Consider the following 23,812-nt stretch of genomic DNA (forward strand, 5'->3'; position numbering starts at 1 on the left):
TAATTTTATTTCCCTGTGAATCCACATCCTAAGTATTCAGGAACTAAGATTTGTTTTAAAATTAAGCCTCATTCATTTGTCTAGAGATTTCAATTTCTTACGGCCTGGATTCTCAGACTAGTGAATGAAGAAGTTCATTTTTTTTCAGAGATAAAAAATGAAACATTACATTTTTACCTAACCAGACCAGGCCCAAATCATTCAGTCAATAAACCGATTATCATTGAATTTGATATACATTGGGCTGGGCCTATGGCCCATGAAAAAAGTTCCTGTACTTAACATTAAAGAAGTAAACATTAAAGCTTTTTTTGTACTAGCGTTAGGCAGACCTTTAGTAATCTTAACCATGCTGAGTTGTTGGCTTTAGTACACACTTAAATCAGTTCTACACACAACAATTTACATTAACAAAATCATACCCATAGGATCATACATGTGGACCAAAATGCCAGACTATTTTATTTGAAATCTGTTTTTAATTCTGTTCTTGTTATTTTTGTAATGTAATGTTTTTAGTTATTTGGCTCTTCTAAAAACATTAGCTATCAGGAAAACAAAGATATAATACAAGAACTAAAAATAAACCAGTTCTCATGCACATTCTGCCTTTCACAATTTGGTTTATAGGTCTACAGTACATTTACGATTCTCATTGCGTTGCGAGGATGAAGGGGGAACAAAGTCTGAGTAGTATCAATAAGGTGCTGTTGTTCACTCTGTCTTGTCACTAAATGTGAAATGGGATCTGAACCACAGCACAAGTCGCTGTACAAAGACTCTTCACACAAGATTAGCACTGCAGAATTCAGCATAATGTTGGCATTGCTAATGGGATGAAACTAGAACAGTATGAATAATACATTACATGCACCAATCAATGTTACACTGTAATGGACTGATGGAAAATAAATACTCTTCATGAAAACCAAGGAAGAATTTTCAAACACAAATATTTTATGATTATTCATTTATTATCTTTACTAGATGAAAAGAATCAACTGTGACAAAAGTGTAAAAGCAGCATAAATGTTGCTTTATCTTTACCAAATATTTATTAAGGCTTTGAAGCATGACTAGCTTCTGTACTTCCTGGGTTTTATTTCCCCTCCACCCTCCTTTCCCCTCCCAATCAGGACACACAAAATCTAAACACCGACTCCTCTTTTAAATAATTTCTAAGCCTCTATAAATCGATTATCTGGATTTTTAAACTAAAATAAAGTAATATGTGTAAAAATAATTTGTCTCATTTTGTCTGAAAGTTCCAGATTCTGTTCCTCTCTTCAGTTTGTCGTCTTACTTACCTTTTCTTCCAAGTACAACCTGTACTGACTTCCTCCATCTCCCAGTCTTCCTAAACTCTTATTTCCTGACCCAACAGCAACAGCCATTCACACACAAGTAGCTCCCCTGAGCTAAGACTGATCTTTTTTCTCAGTCACACTAGCAACTATATGTAGAGGTTGCTTTCCTACACAATACTTGACAATTGTCTGCACCCACCTCTCCTATAGGCTTCACAAAGCCATTCGAGGCTCTGATCTCCTTCCCTACTGCCCCACAACCTCCATGAACAGTCAGACTCTGTGCACATCATAAATACCTCCTGCCAGTTGCAGTACCCAGGAAAGTAAAAATGACGGCTGCAAAGGGTCTGGTATCACAATGACAAAGACAGATCTGTATTTCAGGGCCCTGAATCTCTCCTCTCTCTGCATACAGTTCATGTGCTATAGTCAGTCCAGAGGCATACAGTTTGTGTCATCATTCAACCAAAAAAAACACAGGCACATCATGTTCTCTTCAAGTTATCACTACATCTTTTCCTCGTGTCAAAAAAACTCAAACATTGTAGCTACTACCTGAACATTCTTCCCACTTGCTGCATTTTTGAAACCTTCATTCTACTACTTACACAAAGTAGCTCTCAAAGCCTAATGACTTCTTCATATATTAATTTCAAAACCAACCTACTGACTCCCATCATGGTAATTATCAAGGCATAATTATCATCCCAAACTCTTCTCAAACCAAAGGGCTTTTATGACTACGTTCAGGTTCATTTATTATTATTAAACCTTCACAATGACACCTCTATCACAGCCATCTGCAAACGCTGCAAGTTTTTCAAATTGTGATTTCAGATCTACCAGTGGTCTTCCTACGTAAGGCAACCAGCAACCAAAAATACAATTAAAAACTACCTACACAGAAATTTCAGACAGCTGGTAGGTATATCCCTGGGCCTGCCAGAAGGCAAAGTCAGAGGATGTTTCCTGACTGCTGTCAGGGCCAATTTAAAATATCCATTTTTACAGGAATAAAGTAATGCTTCTGTAAAACAATAAGCTGCTGTTTGTCTAAATTTGAATCACTTTATTTTCCATCTTTCCTTTTTTCCAACTTCCAAACAGCAGGGGGAAAAATAAATAGATAGATAGATAGATAGATAGATAGATAGATAGATAGATAGATAACAGTGTGAAGGTACCCATTATGTTTGGTTGTTTGGTTTTTTTTTAAAAAAAAAGACACAAATACTGTATTATCTGGTACAATATTTGAGGTAATTACTGGTATTGCCTGCAGAGAAGGGTTCCAAATTGAGTGTGGCCACACTATGCTACCACAAAAGAAATGTTAAGACAAGGAATACTGTAGGGCAGACCTCAAATTGGTCACTGCCACATGTCCCACACTATTCAGAGAGTATTTTAAACTTTTCTACATGATCCTTGTGGCCTGTATTTGTTGACCACTTTTTCTTTAATTTACCAGGACTAACAATGTGCTCTGTAAAATGAAGCATCACTTTCACAAGAATAATGGCCGTTCCAACAACCACATTTTCTCATTAGTGAGTGACTCTTAAATGTATTCCCCTTTGTCTTCTTGTAAATAAAGTCTTTACAAAGCTGAGGCAAGAAAAATACATGAGCTTCACACCGTTCTTGCTCTGTTAAGATTTTCTGGTATGGGAAAGGTCAGTAAAATAATTCCCTTCAGACTACAGACTGAGACGGATCCAAAAATTTAAACAAAAAACAGTATTAGAGAAGCCAATAAAGGAACCCAGAATCATCTTATTGTGCAACAGCTTTCCTAAATCCCTCCATGTTCATATCACTCTGACCTCCATTCTTGCCCAAGGATGTTAGATTTGTTAAACTCAAAACTTGGTTAGGATTTGGTGTATTGAAATGGCAAGATCTTCAGAAAAAAAGAAAAAAGTTTATTCTGTGCTTGCACAGCATCCAATACACTGGGTGCCTTAAGCGCTATTGGAGCCTAGAGGTACTCCAGAAACTGAGAGTTACTTCCACTGCATTAAAGGTCTTGACCAAAACGAAACCCAGGCATTTTCAACTTAAACTTTCTTTTACTGCCATCTGAGAGATTCAAGGAAGAAAATAATTCAGCATATATCAGAGTTTGTTACCACCAGCTGCTAGAGCAAGAGGACATGAGAAATTTGGGGAACTGTTGGTTGCAGCAGACTGCAATGTTGGGATGATCTCCTAGAACTCTGCTCTGATTTCTCCTCAGCCATCCATCCCTACCCCTTCAGCATGGCAACATTAGCTTCTCCATAGGTTACTTCTCTCATTGTGCCCTGGAGAACCATCCACATCTAACCAGTGAGGAGGAGGAAGGAGGGACTAGTGAACCAAACAATACTCTGTACTTCTACTGGGCAAAGGTGTCAAGAAGAGCGACTTGTGCCAAAAGAGAAAGGGATGGACTGAAGGACGGGAGGTCATACTGTGGGGATGATGGGTCTCCAGTGCCTATAAACAACTGGATGGGGATCCCAGACTCACTCATCCTCAGTTTCTCATTTCTCCTGTTCATGTTGATTAATGAGCTGAGAATGAACTTGTCTGGGAACTTTTCCTACTTTAACTTTGGCAGTGCAAGGCATTTTGAAACCCAGGATCAGGAGGACCAGGGGATCAGGCTGCAACCCAAACAGTGAAAACATAACCCTGCTTAGGGCTCTAAATCCACATTCTGACATGGGAACAACACTAGAACTATTAGTAAAAATGTATGGCTTGATTCAAATTATATAAATTTTAACAGATGGGTAAAGGAAAACTACATTCCTTTGAGATTTCTTAAGAAACATTTTACATATCCATTTTAATTTTCAATCTCTAAATATACATATATTCACTTTTTTCTTAGCTAAATATGTAGCCCATACACTCAGTGTGTTTTAAGACTAAATTTCCTCTTTTCAGCTTCTGAAAACTACTGCTGGCTTTGCTGTTATAAAAACCCCATACTTCTAGGTGGTCTCTTCACTATTCTTTTATATTGCTAATATCCAGCAAAGCTATGCCTGTATGAAGAAAAATATCTTAAAGTTTTGTGTCTAGACATGCAGACATACAAGGAACATGCAAGAATCCTTTTGCATCATTGGGAATTTTCCCCAAGATTAAACTAGAAAACTGACTCAAATTGTATACATTATCCAGAAACCAGTATTTGCACACTACTCTTTCTTACATTTTGGAGCATCAAGGTAACTCTACAATCTTTTCATTTAAAGCAAGGCTTCAAAGAGCTAAGGGACATTTTTGCATGTTATGGTGAAAGAAAGAACAACAACAAAAAGAAAGGCTTGCTGACATCTAAACAACCAAGCAGGGGGTGGAGAAAAAAATTACTAGCTCAAATTATAAAAGGCAGAGGAGTCTAATAGCTTAAGCAAGGGGAAGAAGGCAAAAATCCTAAATCGTAATCTCAACTCTTCCACCAGTTTGCAGTCCAGCGTCAGATAAATTACTAACCAGTAGCATTTAGCTAACTAGAATTCAAAATTCTGCTTCTGTTTACCAGGGATGTTTGAGAGATCTTAGATTTCACTTATTTACTATATATTAACACTTCTTTAATTATTATTTCCCTAATAAATTCTACCAAGGTCTCAGAGTTGCAGAAGGAAAAACCTCCAGAAATAACTAAACCATAATCTCCTTGTACAGTTCCTCCACAATTTATCTGGTATTTTATTAATTATAAGCTCCTTATCTAAGTTCTTCCTTTTTCAAAGCATACGAGCTCTTGAAAGGAAAGCTAAACATATTTACAAAATTTGTCTTTTGCTGCACTCTGCTGGAACAATTCATTTTTCAACTGAAATCAACATTGTTCCTTATGCAGCATAAAAGTTAACAAAAGAGAAAGGCAAAAATCCAGAAATCCTATTTCCCATAGTCTTTTGAAGCACATGTATTTTTCAAAACAGAACTTAAACATTTAAATCCATATTTAGTTGACCTAATAAAGTGGCCTATTTTCAAAGACAGAGCACCTGCAACAGTCCTTAATAGAACAGGATTGAAGAGGGCTCTCTACTGCTCAGAATAAAACAACAAATTAAGTGCTTCAGTAAGGCACTGAAAAGCCTCTTGAAACACAGATTGGAAGAGTCCAAACTTGCATGCATCATTTTAACTATCCTTCACCTGATAAACATGGTATTAAAAAAACAAAACCAAAACACACATGCACAGAAACCAAATGCCCTACATTTGATCCGTGATCAAAATATGAAAAAATTAAGAGACAACATGGGTTATTATAACATTCACATAAAATGAGACAAGACTTTCGATATCTTTAAAAAATTACTACTATTTATTGGACATTTTATGGAATTTAATAAATTTACAGTCCCATTTGTTTCATCGAAAAATAAAGAAACTTACCTGGGCTAGAGAACAGTTTGTGTCAACAGTCAGAGCTATTAATTCCCATGATAATTCATTCTGGCTGAGGATCTGCTCCACAATCACCCAAACATGCTACACAAATTACATGCAACCTCCTACTAGAAAAATGCACCTGTGATCAAAATAGGGTTATGACTTACTTCTTTCCTTACCCCCCCCACCCTCAGAGAGTAAACTCCTTTGCAGTGGCCATAAACTTTCCCCCTCAACAAAACAAACCAACCAAACAAACAAAATCTGGAGGCCAAGTAAATAACACAGATGCAACCGAACAGAAATGTCACAGGCTTGTTCTAGCAGTCTTCTGAGGGCAATGAAGAAAAGCATTCACTCAGACCTGCCTTGGGAGTTGCAAATACAGATGTTGGCACCAGCTCCAGAACACTAAGTTTTTACTAATACCTGCTAAAATTGTATTTGGGCAATTTTGCTTGGAAAGAAAATTAAGGAATGACGCTTCTTAATGCTTTGTAATCCACATAAGTCTCAAAAACTCTTCTCAGGGAAGGGTTTCCACAGAATTATTTTCTTTTTTTTCCAAAGAACAACAGGGCCTCTTAGACAGTCATTGCCTTTACAGACTGCCTTGCTGAATTCAAAACCAAGAATAAATATAGTCGATAATCAACAAATCGCTCAAGCCCTCATACAAATTGTGAAGTAATGGTTTCAGACCTTATTAATATAGAATACATAAACAGTGACACAGGAAACAAAGCATGAAAATATTTTTTCAGAAAAACTATCTACTTCAAAGGTTGAAGTACTTAGCCTAATACTGGTCAGGCCAACTGGTTTCTCTATAAATGCACTGCTGGCATTCCTGCCAGAACCACCCTCAAATAAGTTTAATAGAACACATATCAGAAATTAAAACTGGTTTTCATAGGAACAAATTTATACACTAGAGGCCAAATGTTTCTCTGTTCCATAGATGGATTTCCCACAGAAGAAAAAAAAAAACACATGAGCAAGATAAAGACTTATATCAACATGTTTTTCTCCATTTGTCTCTGGTGCCTTTGTTAAAAACAAAAGGTCAGTGATACCACAAGAATAAATGTAAATGGAGAGTTGTACTTTGAACTGTAACCATGCCAATCTGCAATTTTTAATGCATAATGTAATGAAACATATAGGAAGAACAGGTAAATGAACTTTTTGGAGACACTGGGCTTCCAAAAGCAAATGAACAGCACTGGCAATGATTTAAGAACTAGGTAAGGAGAGCAGTAGTTAAGTACTGGGTAGGAATGAAGGCAGATGTTGTAGACAAGCTTCTACTACTGTGGATCTCAGAAAAAGAAAAAGAAAAAAAAAAAAGAAAGAAAAAAAAAGAAAAAATAAAAGAGGAATTTAATCAGGGTAAATCAGGGTATCCTTACATATGACAGGGAATTTCACATCACGGAATTCTAACTAATTGCAACTATAGACTACAGTACCTTCACATGCACTCTTATGCAAAGGAAAAATAGTGAAAGGTAAAGCAAAATAAAATGCAAAACTACAATCCAGTAGAAGTGAATAAAATACTGAAGATTAAGCCAAACTGCAAGCTGTTCATAAAGTCTGCAGTTTATAATTTCTGCACAGAATTAGAAAACAAAAACAAAGGTAAACAGGAGAAATGGTCTTCAAATTTGTCAGAAAAGACAATTCAACAGATGTTTTAATGAATTATATTCCTCATGATTCTGATCAAACAACACAGACTTCTTCCCCAGAGGAGTTAAAAATCTGAAAGACATCTATTAGCAGCCAACAAGTAATCTGATTCATTTTTTCCACAATAAAAAAATAATTTGAGTGTATCAGTTGCTCATGAAAACTAAAAGGAATAAATGTAGCTAGAAGACATAGAATGTACTGAAACACAACGGTCTTTTCGAAAATACTTATTTTAACACAGACATTCAGTTGCCTCTTGGAATGTAACAGACAACTAATGCACAACGAAATGCTTATTAAGGAGAAATGAACAAAATAAGGAACATGCAAAAGGTTTACTTTTCCACTAAAGCGTGGAATTTTCTCAAAACTCTGAAACCCCATTCAAACTATAACAGAGGCAAGGGCTACTGTTTTCTTTAACATGACAAATCTAATTAGCTAGCAAATATTTAACCAATAGCTAGAGGTTGCTCTTTAAGTACTAAATAATGAGAGGTAATTGAGGTAGCAAAGGCAAAAGGTTACTAATTTAGGGCATTTCTGTGGTGTAGTGTTTAAATTATAGGTTTTATACAAAACGCATGGGCCAATGCACAAGAAAAAAAATCCAATTTTAACGGAATGCAGAACAAATTAACATTTTAACATTATAATACTACTCAGTTGTATAATGGGATTTTGCTAAGTGTCACAGAACAGAAAATAAAAGTAACACTCTAAGGTATGCTTGTTAACCTCTTCAAGCTAAATATATTATGAGCCTACTGACAGCTGTAAATAGATACATTGTAACATGAAAGACTCTGAATTCAAAGGCCTTTAATAGGTGTTGCTTTTTCTAAGAAGATTGGCTTTAGGAGTATAAACAATGAACAAGATAAAAATTATGTTACCCATGCCAAATACTTTCACATTTCCTAAAGGGAAATGGAATGATTCCTTTAAAAATATCATTCAAAAAATCCAGTTCCTGTGATATGATGTCTTTTTCTCCACTTCTCCTGCCCATGTTACAGGAATTTAGCCTCAAAAGTGTAGTCTTCAGTACCCATGTATAATGTCTTCTAGGTTGACCAAAAGGCTTTTTGGGAAAACATGGATTACAGCTGCTATGGCCAAAACCTGACACTTCAACATTTCAGTGTCCTGGTCATTCAACAAGGGACTCAAGCAAACACTTGATTTTAAGATGTCTAAATAACAACAAGGCTGTATCCATAACAAATTGCCAATATTAAACCAAGAAAATGGCAGCCACAAAACTTTGTCAAAGAACTCAAGGCAAGCAAAATGGGCAGAACGTGATATTTAATAAAGCCTTAAAATAAATACCTCTGTAGTTATGATACTCCTCATTACTGTCTTCTTCCTGCCTGACTTCTGAACTCCTCTGTTCATTACACCAACTTTTCCTCCATTAACCACCTTTTTCCTTTTCATAGTGGTTTAAATTATCCACAACAGAATAATTAAAGGCTTCACAAAGTAGAAATACCTACTCTGTGGAAGTTAGTAGTTAAGCACAACTGAAACATAAGAGAACTGTTGAGATGCCAACTGGCAAGAAGAAACGGAGAAGAAAGTTCTTTTCCCTTTTGTTTTTGTCAATTTACAGGCTTAACCAACAGTTTAGCTCCAACATAAACTGTACCTTTTATTAAAAAGATCTAAATTGGGAGAATGACCACACAAGTTACATTTTTCCTCAGAGAGGTAGTGGCTAGAGCAGCAGCTCTGAGCTGACAGAAAGGAACACACACACAAAGAAACAGTTTGGGTTTTTTTTTAATAAAGTGTCTATACTTTTTTTTTTTCAGGAATCCATAGTTCACTACTATACTGCCCCTGGTAAGTAATACCAAGCAGAATCCTAATTCAACTGATCAGAAGTGTGCAAGAAATAGGTAAGCAGTATTAGATGTACTGGACAGAGCAGGGGACTAATGACATGAAGTCAATTCCCACTTCTGACATTGGTCTATAATGGTCTATACAAGCCATTTTGGGCCAGCTACCATCAGTGACTAAATTAAATGTCACACCTGTAAGTGTATCCAAGATCAACAGAACAGTGATTTAGATGCTCATTCTCTACAGGTTAATGGAAATAAGTCATTGCAGGGATTGATGTAAAATGGTTTTAGATTGAGTGAGCAGACAAAATAGCTTGGTTTTGCTGGGTTTACAGTAAAGATACAACAGTAACCAAATCCACTTCAGTACCCAACTCACACCAAGATCTACAAGCATTAGATGAGTAAATAATCTAGTTAATTTGGCCCTCAAATGTTTATTTCTCAGCAGTTTTGGGGTTTTTTGGTTTTGGTTTGTTATTTTGTTTTGTGGGGTTTTGTGTGTATGTGTTTTGGTTTGGGGATTTTTTAGGGAGGAGGGAGGTCTTTTTCTTTTGTGTCAAATCAGAGTTTGGCATAAAATGCTATTAAATTACATGACTTATGTAGCTCTTCTCCTTATTATTTAGTTGTTTGTATAATTAACATATAAGTTGACACAAACCCAAGCATGTCACTGAATCTGAGTAACAAAGTTTCTGGAATATTTAATCAGCATGCAGTTGAAATCAACATACACCTGCCATCCAATCACAATGCAAAATCATAATAAGTCATACATCAAAGAAATCCGTATCACTTATCCTAAGTTTACACCAGAAAATTATCTACTTCAAAGTTATTTCAGCTACCCAAAGGCACAGCACCCATGTACACACTGGAAAAACAAGTACAGTAGCCACCCAAAAGCAAACTATTAAAATTACACCAGAAGCCACCAAAAATATTCAGAGTATTGTATGCAGAAATGAACTGAAAACAATATCAATTTAATATTCACTTAATTCATCACAGCTGGACTCAATTTAAATAAACTATTTCACAAAGATCATGTATTCAAACTCGCAAAGTAACCATTGTATCTTCCAATACATATGCTCACTAGTTGTTCTCAGTTGTATAGTTTTTATGCCTCAAATGCTTTTGCACTGCATAATTACAGGGCTGATATAGGAAACTTTCTAGGGAGTATGAAATAGCAGTGTTTTCCATGCTTCTATGAAGACGGTATCAATTTTTTATTCAAGTTTTGATAACACTACTACATAGCACTTCCTCTCTTGCCTATGGAGTACATTTCTCCAGTGAAAGGGCCTGTCAATGATTTATGCTTCAGCACAGGCATCTGATATTTCGGATTATCAGATATGACATTTCTCTCAAAGAAGTAAGACTTAGCAGTATTCCTTTCTTTGTGGAATTGTAGCCAACTGGCTCCATTTTCACTCATTCAAATGCACACAGGTTCTTTCAGTCCCTATAGAAATCCTTCATATATGGTCTGGTGAGCTCATGTTAGGCTGAGGATACAAGATCTACTCCTACAAAGCAATATTGTTTTTTCCCTTTCAAACAGGCACTAGCCAATGAAACTAATGTCACAAGAAGTGTCAAAGAACATTTACATCAGAAGAAGTAACACAAATCACTTGCTGCCAATGCCTTTATGCACCAGAGGGCACAATCTGCTGGTATCCCTGAGGACTGAATCAAAGCTTGGGGAATAATATGGCAGGTCACGCTGGTGCAACAGCTTTAAAGTGGGAACAGCACCAAGAGTGGAGTGAGAAAAATAAAAAGAGGGGAAAAGAAAAAAAAAGTCATACCTCTGGTCCACTAGTGATTTGCATGGAGTAGCGGGTGTTCAACCCAGCTGTTAACAGGCTCGAGGGGAGTAATTCCATAGATAGGCCTGTATGACGCAGCACAGTGTAGCTGAAACCCTCCTTTGTGGAAAATGTGACAGGCCAGACTGAATGCAGCCCAGCAGACCCTAGCTGAGGCACTTTTTGCCATATCTACACATATATGGACACTTTACATCCAATCTCTTCCTCTTGTGATGGCTGCATTGTTTTCAGCTTTCACATGCATCTAACTCCCTCCACAAAATACCTTAACGAAGAAGAGCAATTTTACCTATTTGTCCCACGAGCTGGCTGACCTGAAGACTGCCCCACACTGAAGCAAGTAATTGCTACCACAGACCAAAATACAGAAGAGTTGTGCCAGCAATTTTAATATATGCTTCCTAAGCACAGCTAACTACTTTCAGACATTTTTGGAACACATCTTCTAATAAAAAAGGGGCTTTGATGACATTGTAAGTGTTCCACTGTTAAAGCTAAATAAGTCTTAGAGAAACAGAAACATAACACTATTTGAACACCAGTAAAATAGAGAATTTTAATTATATGTAATAGCCAGTAAGCTACTTTTAGTGGCTACGAAAAAACTACATTTAGCAGAAAGAGCAATAAAACAACAGAAGTTAAATATAACTCCTCCAAAGAACAGCATATTTATTCAAGCCAAAAAAGAGCTAATTTATACTATGGGTGTAGTTCTCACTGACATTATCTGGGGAAAATGACTATTACAGGAGCGGGTGCGATATATAGCCTCTGAGTCATGCATGATAAACCCTAATGGTTTTGCTTTGAGGTAAAAGTCATTACTAATCAAGCAATGAATCATTCCCAAAACGTAGAGTTCCTGAGGCCATGTGTGTCAAAAGTAGGATCCTGGAGAGAATACTCAATCATTAATGATCACTTTAGAGATTTTTATCAACCAATTAATAAGCAAGGAAAAGAGCTAAGGGGCTTGAACAAAGAGTTAATGGACCTTTAATGACATTCCATGTGTTTTAGTGAATAGAACACAATGAGGTTTATTTGCCACTGACCAGAAACCACCAAAGATCTAAGTGCTCCATGCATTGGAAGTATTAAAATAATGCAAAGAACAGCACCTATGTTTTCAAAATATTAGAAAATTATAGTTTATTTAAATATTTGTAATGTCCATACTTATTTGATGTTAGACCTATGTAGTAGATTATAGGACAGAAATAAAAAGCCTAGCTTCCTAAATCAGTAGATGGACATGAGGTAAGGAGAGAAACGGTAAGATGTGTTCTTCTTTCACAGAATCACAGAATCGACTGGGTTGGAAAAGACCTCAGAGATCATCGAGTCCAACCCTTGGTCCAACTCTAGTCCGTTTATTAGATCATGGCACTAAGTGCCATGTCCAATCTCAGTTTAAAAACCTCCAGGGACGGCGAGTCCACCACCTCCCTGGGCAGGCCATTCCAATGCCTGACCACTCTCTCTGTAAAGAATTTCTTTCTAATATCCAGCCTAAATTTCCCCTGGCAGAGTTTAAGCCCATGCCTCCTTGTCCTATTGCTAACTGCCTGGGAGAAGAGACCAATCCCCACCTGGCTATAACTTCCCTTCAGGTAGTTATAGAGAGTGATGAGGTCACCTCTAAGCCTCCTCTTCTCCAGACTAAACAACCCCAGCTCCCTCAGCCTCTCCCCATAGGTCTTGTGTTCAAGTCCCTTCACCAGTCGTGTTGCTTTTCTCTGGACCCGCTCCAGCACTTCAACGTCTTTCCTGAACTGAGGGGCCCAGAACTGAACACAATACTCCAGGTGTGGCCTCACCAATGCAGAGTACAGGGGAAGGATCACTTCCCTTGTCCTGCTGACCATGCTATTTTTGATACAGGACAGGATACCATTGGCCTTCTTGGCCACCTGGGCACACTGATGGCTCATGTTGAGCTTCCTGTCAATTAGTACCCCGAGGTCCCTTTCTGTCTGACTGCTCTCCAGCCACTCTGCGCCCAGCCTGTAGCGCTGCAGGGGGTTGTTGTGACCAAAGTGCAGCACCCGGCACTTGGCTTTACTGAACTTCATCCCATTGGAATCAGCCCATTTTTCCAGTCTATCCAGATCCCTCTGCAGAGCCCTCCTGCCTTCCAGCAGGTCAACACTCCCTCCCAACTTGGTGTCATCAGCAAATTTGCTGATGATGGTCTCAATCCCCTCATCTAAATCGTCAATAAAGATGTTAAACAGGACTGGACCCAACACTGACCCCTGGGGAACACCACTAGTGACTGGCCGCCAGCTAGATGCAGCCCCATTCACCAGCACTCCCTGGGCCCGGCCCTCCAGCCAGTTCTTAACCCAGCGTAGACTACACTTGTCCAAGCCACGGGCTACCAGCTTTTGCAGGAGTATATTATGGGAGACAGTGTCAAAGGCCTTGCTGAAGCCCAGATAGACCACATCCACAGCTTTCCCCTCATCCACCAGGTGAGTCACCTGATCATAAAAGGAGATCAGGTTGGTCAGACAGGACCTGCCCCTCCTAAACCCATGCTGGCTGGGCCTGATCCCTTGTCCACCCTGAAGATGCTGTGTGATTCCATTCAGGATGATCTGCTCCATAACCCTGCCAGGCACCGAGGTCAGGCTGACAGGCCTGTAGTTGCCAGGGTCAGCTTTGCAGCCCTTTTTGTGGACTGGGGTAACATTGGCCAATTTCCAATCATATGGGACCTCCCCAGTGAGCCAGGACTGTTGGAAGATGATGGAGAGAGGCTTGGCAAGTTCTTCTGCTAGCTCCCTCATCACCCTAGGATGGATCCCATCTGGTCCCATAGACTTGTGAGGATCCAGATGGCTCAGTAAATCACCAACTATTTCCTCCTGGAATACAAGGGGCCTATTTGGCTTCCTATCTCTGCCAACCACCTCCAGACATGAGTTGTCCTGAGGGCCACCTGTCTTACTGGTAAAAACTGAGGCAAAGTAGGTATTAAGTACCTCAGCTTTCTCCTCATCTTTGTTAACTATATTTCCCTCAAAGTCCAACAGAGAATGGAGGTTTTCCTTGCCCCTCCTTTTGTTGTTAACATATTTGAAGAAGGACTTTTTATTATCCCTGACAGAATTGGCCAAATTAACTTCAAATTGCACTTTTGTTTCCCTGATTTTTTTCCTGCATGATCTAGCTATTTCCATAAATTCTTCATAAGTAGCCAGCCCTTTTTTCCACAGTCGGTAAAGTCTCTTTTTATTTCTGATTTCATTCAGAATTTCCCTGTTTAGCCAAGCCGGTTGTCTTCCCCGCCGGCTAGCCTTTCGGCACACTGGTATAGCCTGTTCCTGTGCACTCAAAACCTCCTGCTTGAAGCATGTCCAACCCTCCTGGGCCCCCTTGTTTTTAAGCTTTGTTTCCCAGGGTATGCTCTGAACTAGACTTCTGAATAGGCAAAAATCTGCCCTCCGGAAGTCCAGAGTAGAGGTTTTGTTAACGGTTCTCCCTGCATCTCTGAGTATTGAAAATTCTATTGTTTCATGGTCGCTATGCCCCAGGCGGCCTCCAACCAATACATCTCCCACCAGCCCTTCTCTGTTTGTAAACAGTAGGTCTAGCGGGGTCTTGCCCCTGGTAGGCTCATTTACCAGCTGATGAAGGAAATTGTCCTCTATACACTCTAGAAACTTCCTAGACTGCCTCTTCTGTGCAGTATTGAGCTCCCAGCAGATATCTGGCAGGTTAAAGTCACCCACAAGAACAAGGGCCGTCGATTTTGAGACATCTGCCAGCTGCTTGTAGAATAATTCATCTCCTTCATCGTCCTGGTTGGGCGGTCTATAACAGACACCCACGAGGATGTCAGCCTTGTTGGACTTCCCTCTGATTCTGGTCCACAGGCACTCATCTAAGGAGGGCAAAGATATTTGCCTTCGATACACTCTTCATCTTTGTGCTATAGTAACCGTGGAAATATAAAAAAAATTACTCCACCTAACAGCCTGAAACCACTGAGTATTACTAACCTCCAGTATTTCCAGTTCACTAAAACAAACAAAAAAACCCCACCTGACTATAGGGAAGTCAGTTTAGTCACATGAGTCGGCAAACAAGTCCCAGGAATAAGAGATCCAAAAATCAAATGGGAGTATGTCATTTGATAGCTGGGGGAATCTTATTCTGAGAGTAGATAAAAGAGAAAATAAATAAATAGAGGCAGAGGAGAGATCATGCTTCCTTTCAAAAGGCAGTGACAAGATCCAAATCTCTTGCTGAAGCAATTAAAATAACTCAGAAACATCCAATCAGGGTGGCTCTGTTTTCCAAACGGCTGTAATTTTCATGCTGTCTAACAACAAAATGCATGTGCATATGCACATTTAAAAATTCTAATTTACTCTAAGTGTCAGATGATACACATATCTTCAGTACTGGAGAAATTCCATATCAAGATCTGGACAAAGCTGGAAATGCTGTCACCAGTTTGAATTAACTGGACTCCAGCAAACTCTGAGCAAGACAGATACCAGATACAAGTTTGAAGCTAGAGCGCATGCCTACAGACCAAAAGACAGAAAACACCTGCAATTCGGCTCATCACAGCACCCAACAGGACAGCAAAAGGTTAGCACAGATGTGCAGAGGAGAGTGCGGGCAATCACAGAATCGTTCCACTTCCGCTGAAAGACACGAGACTGTGAACCACCTCCAACTGGGAGCAACGTAACTACATTAGGGCAGGGTTATGAAGAAGGTGCATTAGTGTGGGTTTTGTTCAACTTTGGCACAGGTGCAAAGCTTCTAGATGGCATCACATTCACATCTAGCTGGTGCTGAATGCAGACAAAGCAGACAATGTCCTCAGGCACAAAGGTAAGCCCCTTAAACACTGAGCCAGAACGTCACATCTTCTAAATCAGGATCTCTGAAATAATGGCGGTTTAAAACAGGTAAGGATCTATTCTGAAAACTGATCAAAAGTGTTAGACAAGAAGGACAAAATATGCTTACATTTTGATATTTGTCAACTGTTAATTGGAATATTGGTTTTCACTTTAAGTGCCAAAATTTCAGAGAGGAAATTGTATGATTCGGAAGATACAGTTCAGAGTCAACTAGTTATGTCAGTCTTGATAAACACTTACAACCAAAACTAAATACTATAAAATGGACAAAAACTGGGACACTATTTTAATGCTTAAAATACTGCTTGACAAGGTTTCAACACTCTTGCTTGATCACAAACCACAAAAAAAAAGAGAAAATTCCTCACAATTGTCTTGTTAAGTAAGATGTGCTCAAAGGGATTCTAACTCAGTTCCTTTAAGTTCTGTCCAAAATTCAGATTAATTACACATTCTGCTGAAACCTCAAGAAGCACAAATATTTAGTGCACTTCCCATGGCCTCCTAAATTATGTCCATGGATACAAAAGTTTTGTTTTTTCTCCATACATTTAGCTTTGAAAGTTTATTGTATCATAGCTTACTCTTTTTGGATGCTTTTCCAAAAAAACATTTAGTTAACACTTTAACATGAGCTGAATGTTCTTTCTGTGTGTGTATTTTAGAGTAAACTTAAACAAAGCTGCAACTCAGATCCTACATGCTTCAATGAAGTGCTCTAATTTTTTTTCTTTCCTTGAGAAAAAGAATACTACAAAGCTAGCCTTAGATTTTATTATTTAAATTGCAGCTTTCAAGACTAGAATAGATCCTGTCATGCAGTATGGCTACTCAATGTCACTCTGAAAATAACATGGGATTAAAGGGCTCCAAAAGGATCAAACCAATTGCAATAAAATCATCCATAAACAATGAACAAATGTAAGGACATGTAAATACCAATCCTGTGCTGTGGAATGAAACGGTGGGCCAGTCCTAAGTTTTAGCAGCTGGTATTAATTCATAGCACATTCGCTTAAATTCCATCTCAAAAACAACATGGTCCATCTTTCTGTTTAAATTAGGCTATAGCAAAGAAATAGTTGTGCAATGAAGTTCATCAAGTTCTGAAAATATTAGCAGCATCTTTCTTCAAAACTGCCATTTGAAAAAGAAATGGCAACTCCTATGATATTACTAACTAAAAGAAGCAGTGCATTCGTTTAGAGACATTTGACTTCCAAATCCTTCACAAAACTCATCTCTTTCTCCAGAAGTCTCTACTGAATGCCTGAGATTCCCAAGTAACGTCCAGGGCTGTATATGTGAGAGACAGCTCAGATCACAGACCACAGAGCAAGTGGAAACCCTTTGGTAGGGAACAGACTGCCTTAGCTTATTGAATTATTAAATTCCTATAACGCCTCACATGCAGATAAAGCTTTCTCAGTCACAGGCAACAAATTCCTACACAGTTTACTGCCATGTAAAGAATTAAAATGCATCCTCCTGATGGAATTGACTTCTTTATTCTAAATGAGGAGTTGTGATATCTCTACCTGAAAGCAATTTTGCTTGTTGACCGCTTCTAACAGACTGATGGCGAAATGCTACACTTTCCAGTGCTGCTAGCTATATGAACAAGATAAACAATACAGGAATGCTGAAAGGAGAACAGATGAGGAAGAATACACTGAAAAAAACCCTGTAGGAACTGTGTTCCTATTCCCTGTAAACAGTAACCTACAAGCACCCCTTGAAATCAGAAAGATTATTTGAATACTTTTCCCCTTGTTTTAGGCAGAGACTTTATATGAAAAATTCACATGTGCATGAATCTCTTCAAGCTGCAATTCATACGCAGAACTCACAAGACGCAAGAGCAAGACCATCCAAGATTAATACACACCATATACTACAGGGAGCAGAATGAACTGGACAACTTGTAGTTGTTTACAGACAAAGATCTGAAAATTACATTGTAAGTCACTTTATTGCTGCTTACAGCCACGTATTTCTGCGAGACAGGCTATTCAGTAATAACATGAGTAAGATGACCATGACAGAACAGCTGAATTAGGAGAAAATAAAGGGAATAAACTTCCAGCATTTGCTAGTTCTAGCAGTGCTGTTTAGAAAAGTGTGTTATGCACTCTTCCTAATGGCAAGATGCTCTCAAATTTACCTAAAATATACCTAGAAAAAAAAAAAAAAACCTAGAATGTATCACCAATCAAAAATAAAGACCCACTGTGGTAGAACAAATAGTTATTAAGCCTAGGTGTCTAAGGCTATGCATGTGCTGACTATTTTGTCAGACTTGTTCTAGCGGTCAATCCCTAGTAAGTGTTGTTTCTAATGACCACACAAAATTTTATGGTGACACGAAGATCCAGAAATCACTAATTTCCTCTAGATATTTTTTAAATTAGCAGACTGGGAAGGGAGAGACAGTATTTCTGCTGAGACAGGGGACAGCATCTATCTTCCCTGGTTAGGTGGCTGCTGCCAGTCAGCACTAGTACACAGGGGTGCTGGGGCAATGGGTAACAGTTGAGATGTCAGTATTAGAAACCTCAAGCAAGTCAGTGGTATTACAGGGTGGGTGTGAAGAAGCCTCAGTACATGGGGAAACCTGAAGAACTGTGCATCAAAGAATAGGAAGTGAGCTATGCTTACTACATATGATGGAAGTGTGGGGGTATAGGACTGATCTGTTTGCTTCATGGTTTGTCTTAATTTTGCTACCTTTTACTGTAATACCATGAAAGGCAAAATTGATTTTTTTGTAAACTTGAACTGCTCAATCTTGTCTCAGATTCACGTTTTAAGTACTTAAGAGTGGTTAAGCAACAGTTAGTGTCCTAGGAGAACTCCAGCCCACATTCCAAGCTCATCCCTCTTCCTCCGTCCCTAAAAGAACATAACTGCAGCATTCTTCTAACCACGGTTACAGGGTTAAACACAGCTTACTAGACACAGCTAGCATTGCTTAGATTCACTAGGATAAAATCCATGGGAGCTGAAATAAGAAATTGAACCACCTGATTTTTATGACACTTAATTCCAGCTCATACCTGGAAACCCAAATATATATGTCAAGAGTCGATGCATGAAAACTATAATTCCAGTGCAAGCACCTGCAGCTCCTGCCATATTATTATTTTTTTCTAATATGACAGAAAACACATTGTAGAGATTAAAGATCATTAAACTACATGTTCAAGCAATAACATGTCTCTAGTAAGTGTGCATTATACAGAATACATGCTGTTTACAACAGCTACCATAAAAATTTCTGCAATCTCATTTCATATTTGAAGTCCTTTAAACTACAAAACATCTATGCAATCTCAACTACTGTTCAATTGCTTTTAAATTTATCTAATTAAATACCTTTTTTAGAACAAGAGCTAGTAGCATCTCCAATTGCATTGGTAATTTTTTAAACAGAGATCAATAAATTAATTCATAGGCATATGAATAGCATCTGTTGCAAATTTATTTTTCCATTATTTTTATGGTACCTTCCTACAAATCAGTCCTAAATATCATAAGGAAAACATTTTTTTTCTAATATACAAGGCTACTACACATCTAGCAGCTTTTCCTTTCCTTCCAAAACAGAACACCTGATGTCACTATTTGTTAACTGTAGTTAATACTCACCCAACCCTATTTAGACTTATAATATCACTTCAGAAAGATAAATTCTAGCAGAAAAGACTAAACAGGACTATAAAACCAAAAGTTAGCTTTTCATCATTGCACACACTGATGCCTGCTTATACATTTCTCCCTAATTGTGAAGATGAGAGTAAGGCTAAAGTGTCCTCATAATAAATCCATTAGTAATTATATTGTAGCACTAAATACATCCTGCCTTGTTGGTAATGTACGAAGACTAAAACAAAAATTTACTTCATGCATAGAAATGTTTTTTACCAGAGGATCAAATGCATCTTGATTAAATTTCCCTGGTTTGGCATCTATAAGTTTGACACACATTGTACATGTACTACATATCACACAAACACAACTTTTACTTGAATATCTGAAAATTAATATTTACAGTCTACTTCAGTCATAAAATTCAAATCAGTTCAGCTGTTCATGAAAATTTGCAAGTGGGCAAAGAAACTGTACAGAATAAGTTGAAAGTTGGTATGTGTCACACATAGGCAATGAAACTACAGGAGTTGAATATTCACTATTTGATTCACATTTAAAAGGCTGTTCACATAAAGGTTATATATCTGTTGTATAACTGTTCTGATGCAGGGAAATAAGGAAAACAATAGGAGGAACCATTATATCCCTGTGGATTTGGAAAGATTATACCATCATAGCTTCAATTTTAAAAAACTCTCAAGCTATAATAGTTATTCTATTAAGAATATAACTCATATAGAGCCCAAGTCCTGGAGATTCTGGGTTAAAAAGAATAATAAAGTCACATACTCATACTAGAGTGGAAATTCCTTCCTGTTCTAGATTAAGGGATCTGCAATACACGATAAAACTAAAACATATACATTTCCCTTCTGACTACAAAACTCAGTATAAAAAGTAACAAATCCTTTCTTCGTACATAACAACTACTTTGGTGAAAAAACAAGTGGATAAACCAATCCAAATTTTTCTTTTTTTCATTTTAAGAATATTTAACATAAGGGAGGAGCTGAGATTCTCAGATAATGGTGAGAGAATAAATATCTATTTATTTTCTAACATAGTATTTTATTGTGAGATTTATCATATCTATTTTATTACAAAAGCCCTCAAAATTCTACATCACATATTCAGGGTTCAATCCAAATTCCACTAAAGCAAACAAAAGTCATTCCACTAAAAGTCTACAAGGTGTGGATCATCATTCTCCATGGAATGCATTCTGCATTAGGAAAACTACTAAACACAAACATGGTGCTCAGAACAGACAACTTTCCAAATGGAAAAATAGAGATAACATGTTTGAACAATTCTTCTGAAAAGCAACATTCTCAAAAATACAAACATATTAATTCCAATGTCAAAAATGCCACACGCTTAAAAGACTTTTTGGAGTGAGATTTTGCACTGTCCACATTTATCCAGCCTCATTATTTCTTTAGTGAAAACACATGTACCGTATTTTGAATACTTCAACTATTTGCATTCAATGTACTTGTTCAAATAAAGAGAGACGATGATACTGAATTAAAGAAAACAAGGTCTTCTTTAAAATAGGAAATGCATCATCAAGTAATTTCATTTCACTCACATAGCAAAGAGACAATATTAAATCCTACCACAGCTCTCACTTTCAAAACAACATATGCAGCAGTGGAGTCTCTATGATAATTACTATTTTACTATACTTTTGTTCGTACTAACAATAACATTTCTTTGTTGCAAGGGGATTCACATGAACAAAAGAAAACGACAAAGGAAATCTACCAAGAAAAATGTCAGTTTGCCTAAAGTAAAGTTTTAACAAATGTAGAAGATGTGAGCATTTGCTCTCTGGAAATAAATCTTTTTACTCGTTCTCCTTTCAACTACACCAATTCTAATTAAAAAAGCTTACAATAGTAATTGTTAAGAAAATCACCAATCTAATTTTGAAGTACCTTATAAAATAAGCTTCTGTGATACACATCTATTTAAACTACCTGACTTTTGTCATATTCTCAGAACTCATCTTTCAATTCAATGGCATAAGAAAACTGTCAGGCACATCCCGGTTGCATTTAAGTTTAAAGGCAACAATTGCACACAGCAAAAGCAGACTCAAGAGACTCACTCTTGTTTATCGTTAGGGCTTATTTAGTCATGCCATTTCAAACTGTTAAGGAATTGTCCATCAATCACAGTACCCAGTATTTCCTAAAATAACCAGAAAATCCCCACTTTCAAATTTCAACCATCTCATAGTTAATTCATTCACAGTAAAGACTGAAATAAAAGCAAGGCTGACTCATGTACAATTAAAAAATTAAAGGCAGTTTTCTCCAATTTAGAAAAAAAGTTTTCTTAGAGCAAACAGTAAGGAAAAAAAATTTCCTGAATACCTTTGTTTTTTTTAGTTGTTGTGATATACAACAGCACATATAGGTAAGTCTTTTTTCCAGCAAGGAATCTAATTGTAAGTCAGCTTCTCTAACAAGGCATGTTAGAAAGCAAAATCAGATCCTCCAACAGAAAAGCACAAACCACACAAAGTAACATCTTAGAAAGGGTTATTCTAAAGCAATGCAGGGCTGAGGCAGGAAAACGAAGGAAAATGGTTTTATTCCTTGTGTACTTCTTCCAGTATGGGGATGGTTTAGGAATGAAATTTTTTAAAGCGTTATTCTTCTGCGGCTATCACATTCTGATATGATTAGAACATAAAATCTCCATGAGGAAGGACATGGTCAGCCTCAGACAATTCTGTTGTGAATGTTACATCAGCCAAACGATTCCACTAGTTTACAGTGTACCATAAAATATTTACACAAGCTATGAACTATAAAATATTTTCACATGAACTATAAAATATTTACACTATCAACATCAGTTAGGAAAGAATGATGTGCTGTCAAGCTGGTGCGACCCAGGAGTAAAGACTTTGTGGTTGCAGATTAAATAAAACTATTGCAAATCATCTGGAAATTTACAGGGAATATTAGGTTAAACAAATTACAGCTTCCTGGTCGCTTGGACAGTAAATGTAACCAGGAAAGCACAGCTTATGTGCTTTAAGCTAAATTTTACCAACAACATAAAGAAAGGCTGGGCTCATAATCAAACTGTACTGACCTCTCTGAAAGTTCCTTCTAGCAAGGTGTCCAGATGTTGAAGAGGAGCAGGAGTTTTGTCTTTGAATCGTGTCAGCAATCGCCGCTCAATAGCTCGAAACTGTACAGCCCTTTCAGATAACAGCTCCTGAAATTTTTCAGCATTCAGACGTAGCTGCAATTTAAGGGTTTTCAAGAATCCAGGTTAAGGGTCATATGGACATATACATTATGTATGCACATTCCAAATGAAATCGGAGAATGACATTTGGGGGAGAGTGTGCCTTATTCAAATATGACAATGTCATTTATACCAGTTTCAAATTTTACACTCCTCATGAGGCTTATTAAAATTTTCCAGAATTAACATTTTCCACTGAAATAAAAACTAATTGTCAACAGCCACAATAATCTATGAGAATGCGTATCTCATCAAGAAGCCTAATAATAAGAATGAAATTCCACCACCAGGATCTCAAGGCTTCTATTTGACTTGATATTAATTGCAGTGTAAAGTAAATGGTTATTCCCTTAAGTATGAATAGGAGTACTAAATTCTGCATATCATGATCGACTTTTTATGAAGTGAAATTCTTTTTCCTTTTATATATTCAGATCAGCTATGGCAACAAACTTCCTTGAAGTGTTCACGAAACTTTGAACAACGCTGTACATCAAATGCCCACGTAATAAGAATTCTTTTTTATCTTTTAATTACCTTACCATTTTCCAGCACACACCTCTAACACAACAATCAATAAATAAGTCTTTTAAAAAGCTGGGACTCCTCTGAACAGCTGACATGGTGCAACTAGCAGACGTTATCAGAAGACACATCAAGACACACAGCTTTCCAGATGTGAGTATTATGACACATCCATTTTAAAGGTCCCCAAAATGAGCAGAAAAAATAAGTTTCCTAAGTTTACAAAACATATTCTATTTAAAAATAAGTAAAACATACTATTCTGACAGTACATGGTTATGAGAGACATTTCAGGGAAGCTCAGAAAAAAAAGAAACACTATGCTGCTTTTCTGAAACTAGGAGGAAAAA

At 37.4% G+C, this 23,812-nt stretch overlaps 1 protein-coding gene across 3 annotated transcripts in view; it reads right to left on the bottom strand.

Moving 5' to 3' along the window:
- BBS9 (Bardet-Biedl syndrome 9) overlaps positions 1–23,812 on the bottom strand; it is a 338,602-nt gene that overhangs the window by 233,196 nt on the left and 81,594 nt on the right. For all 3 annotated transcript variants that reach the window (XM_082045335.1, XM_082045334.1, XM_082045336.1), the window contains one exon: positions 22,779–22,931. In XM_082045335.1, the coding sequence (XP_081901461.1) occupies positions 22,779–22,931 (153 nt within the window). The remainder of the gene's footprint in view (positions 1–22,778; positions 22,932–23,812) is intronic.

Source organism: Streptopelia decaocto, assembly GCF_964273445.1.
Source record: "Streptopelia decaocto genome assembly, chromosome: 2".
In the NCBI taxonomy this organism is placed as follows: Eukaryota; Metazoa; Chordata; class Aves; order Columbiformes; family Columbidae; genus Streptopelia; species Streptopelia decaocto.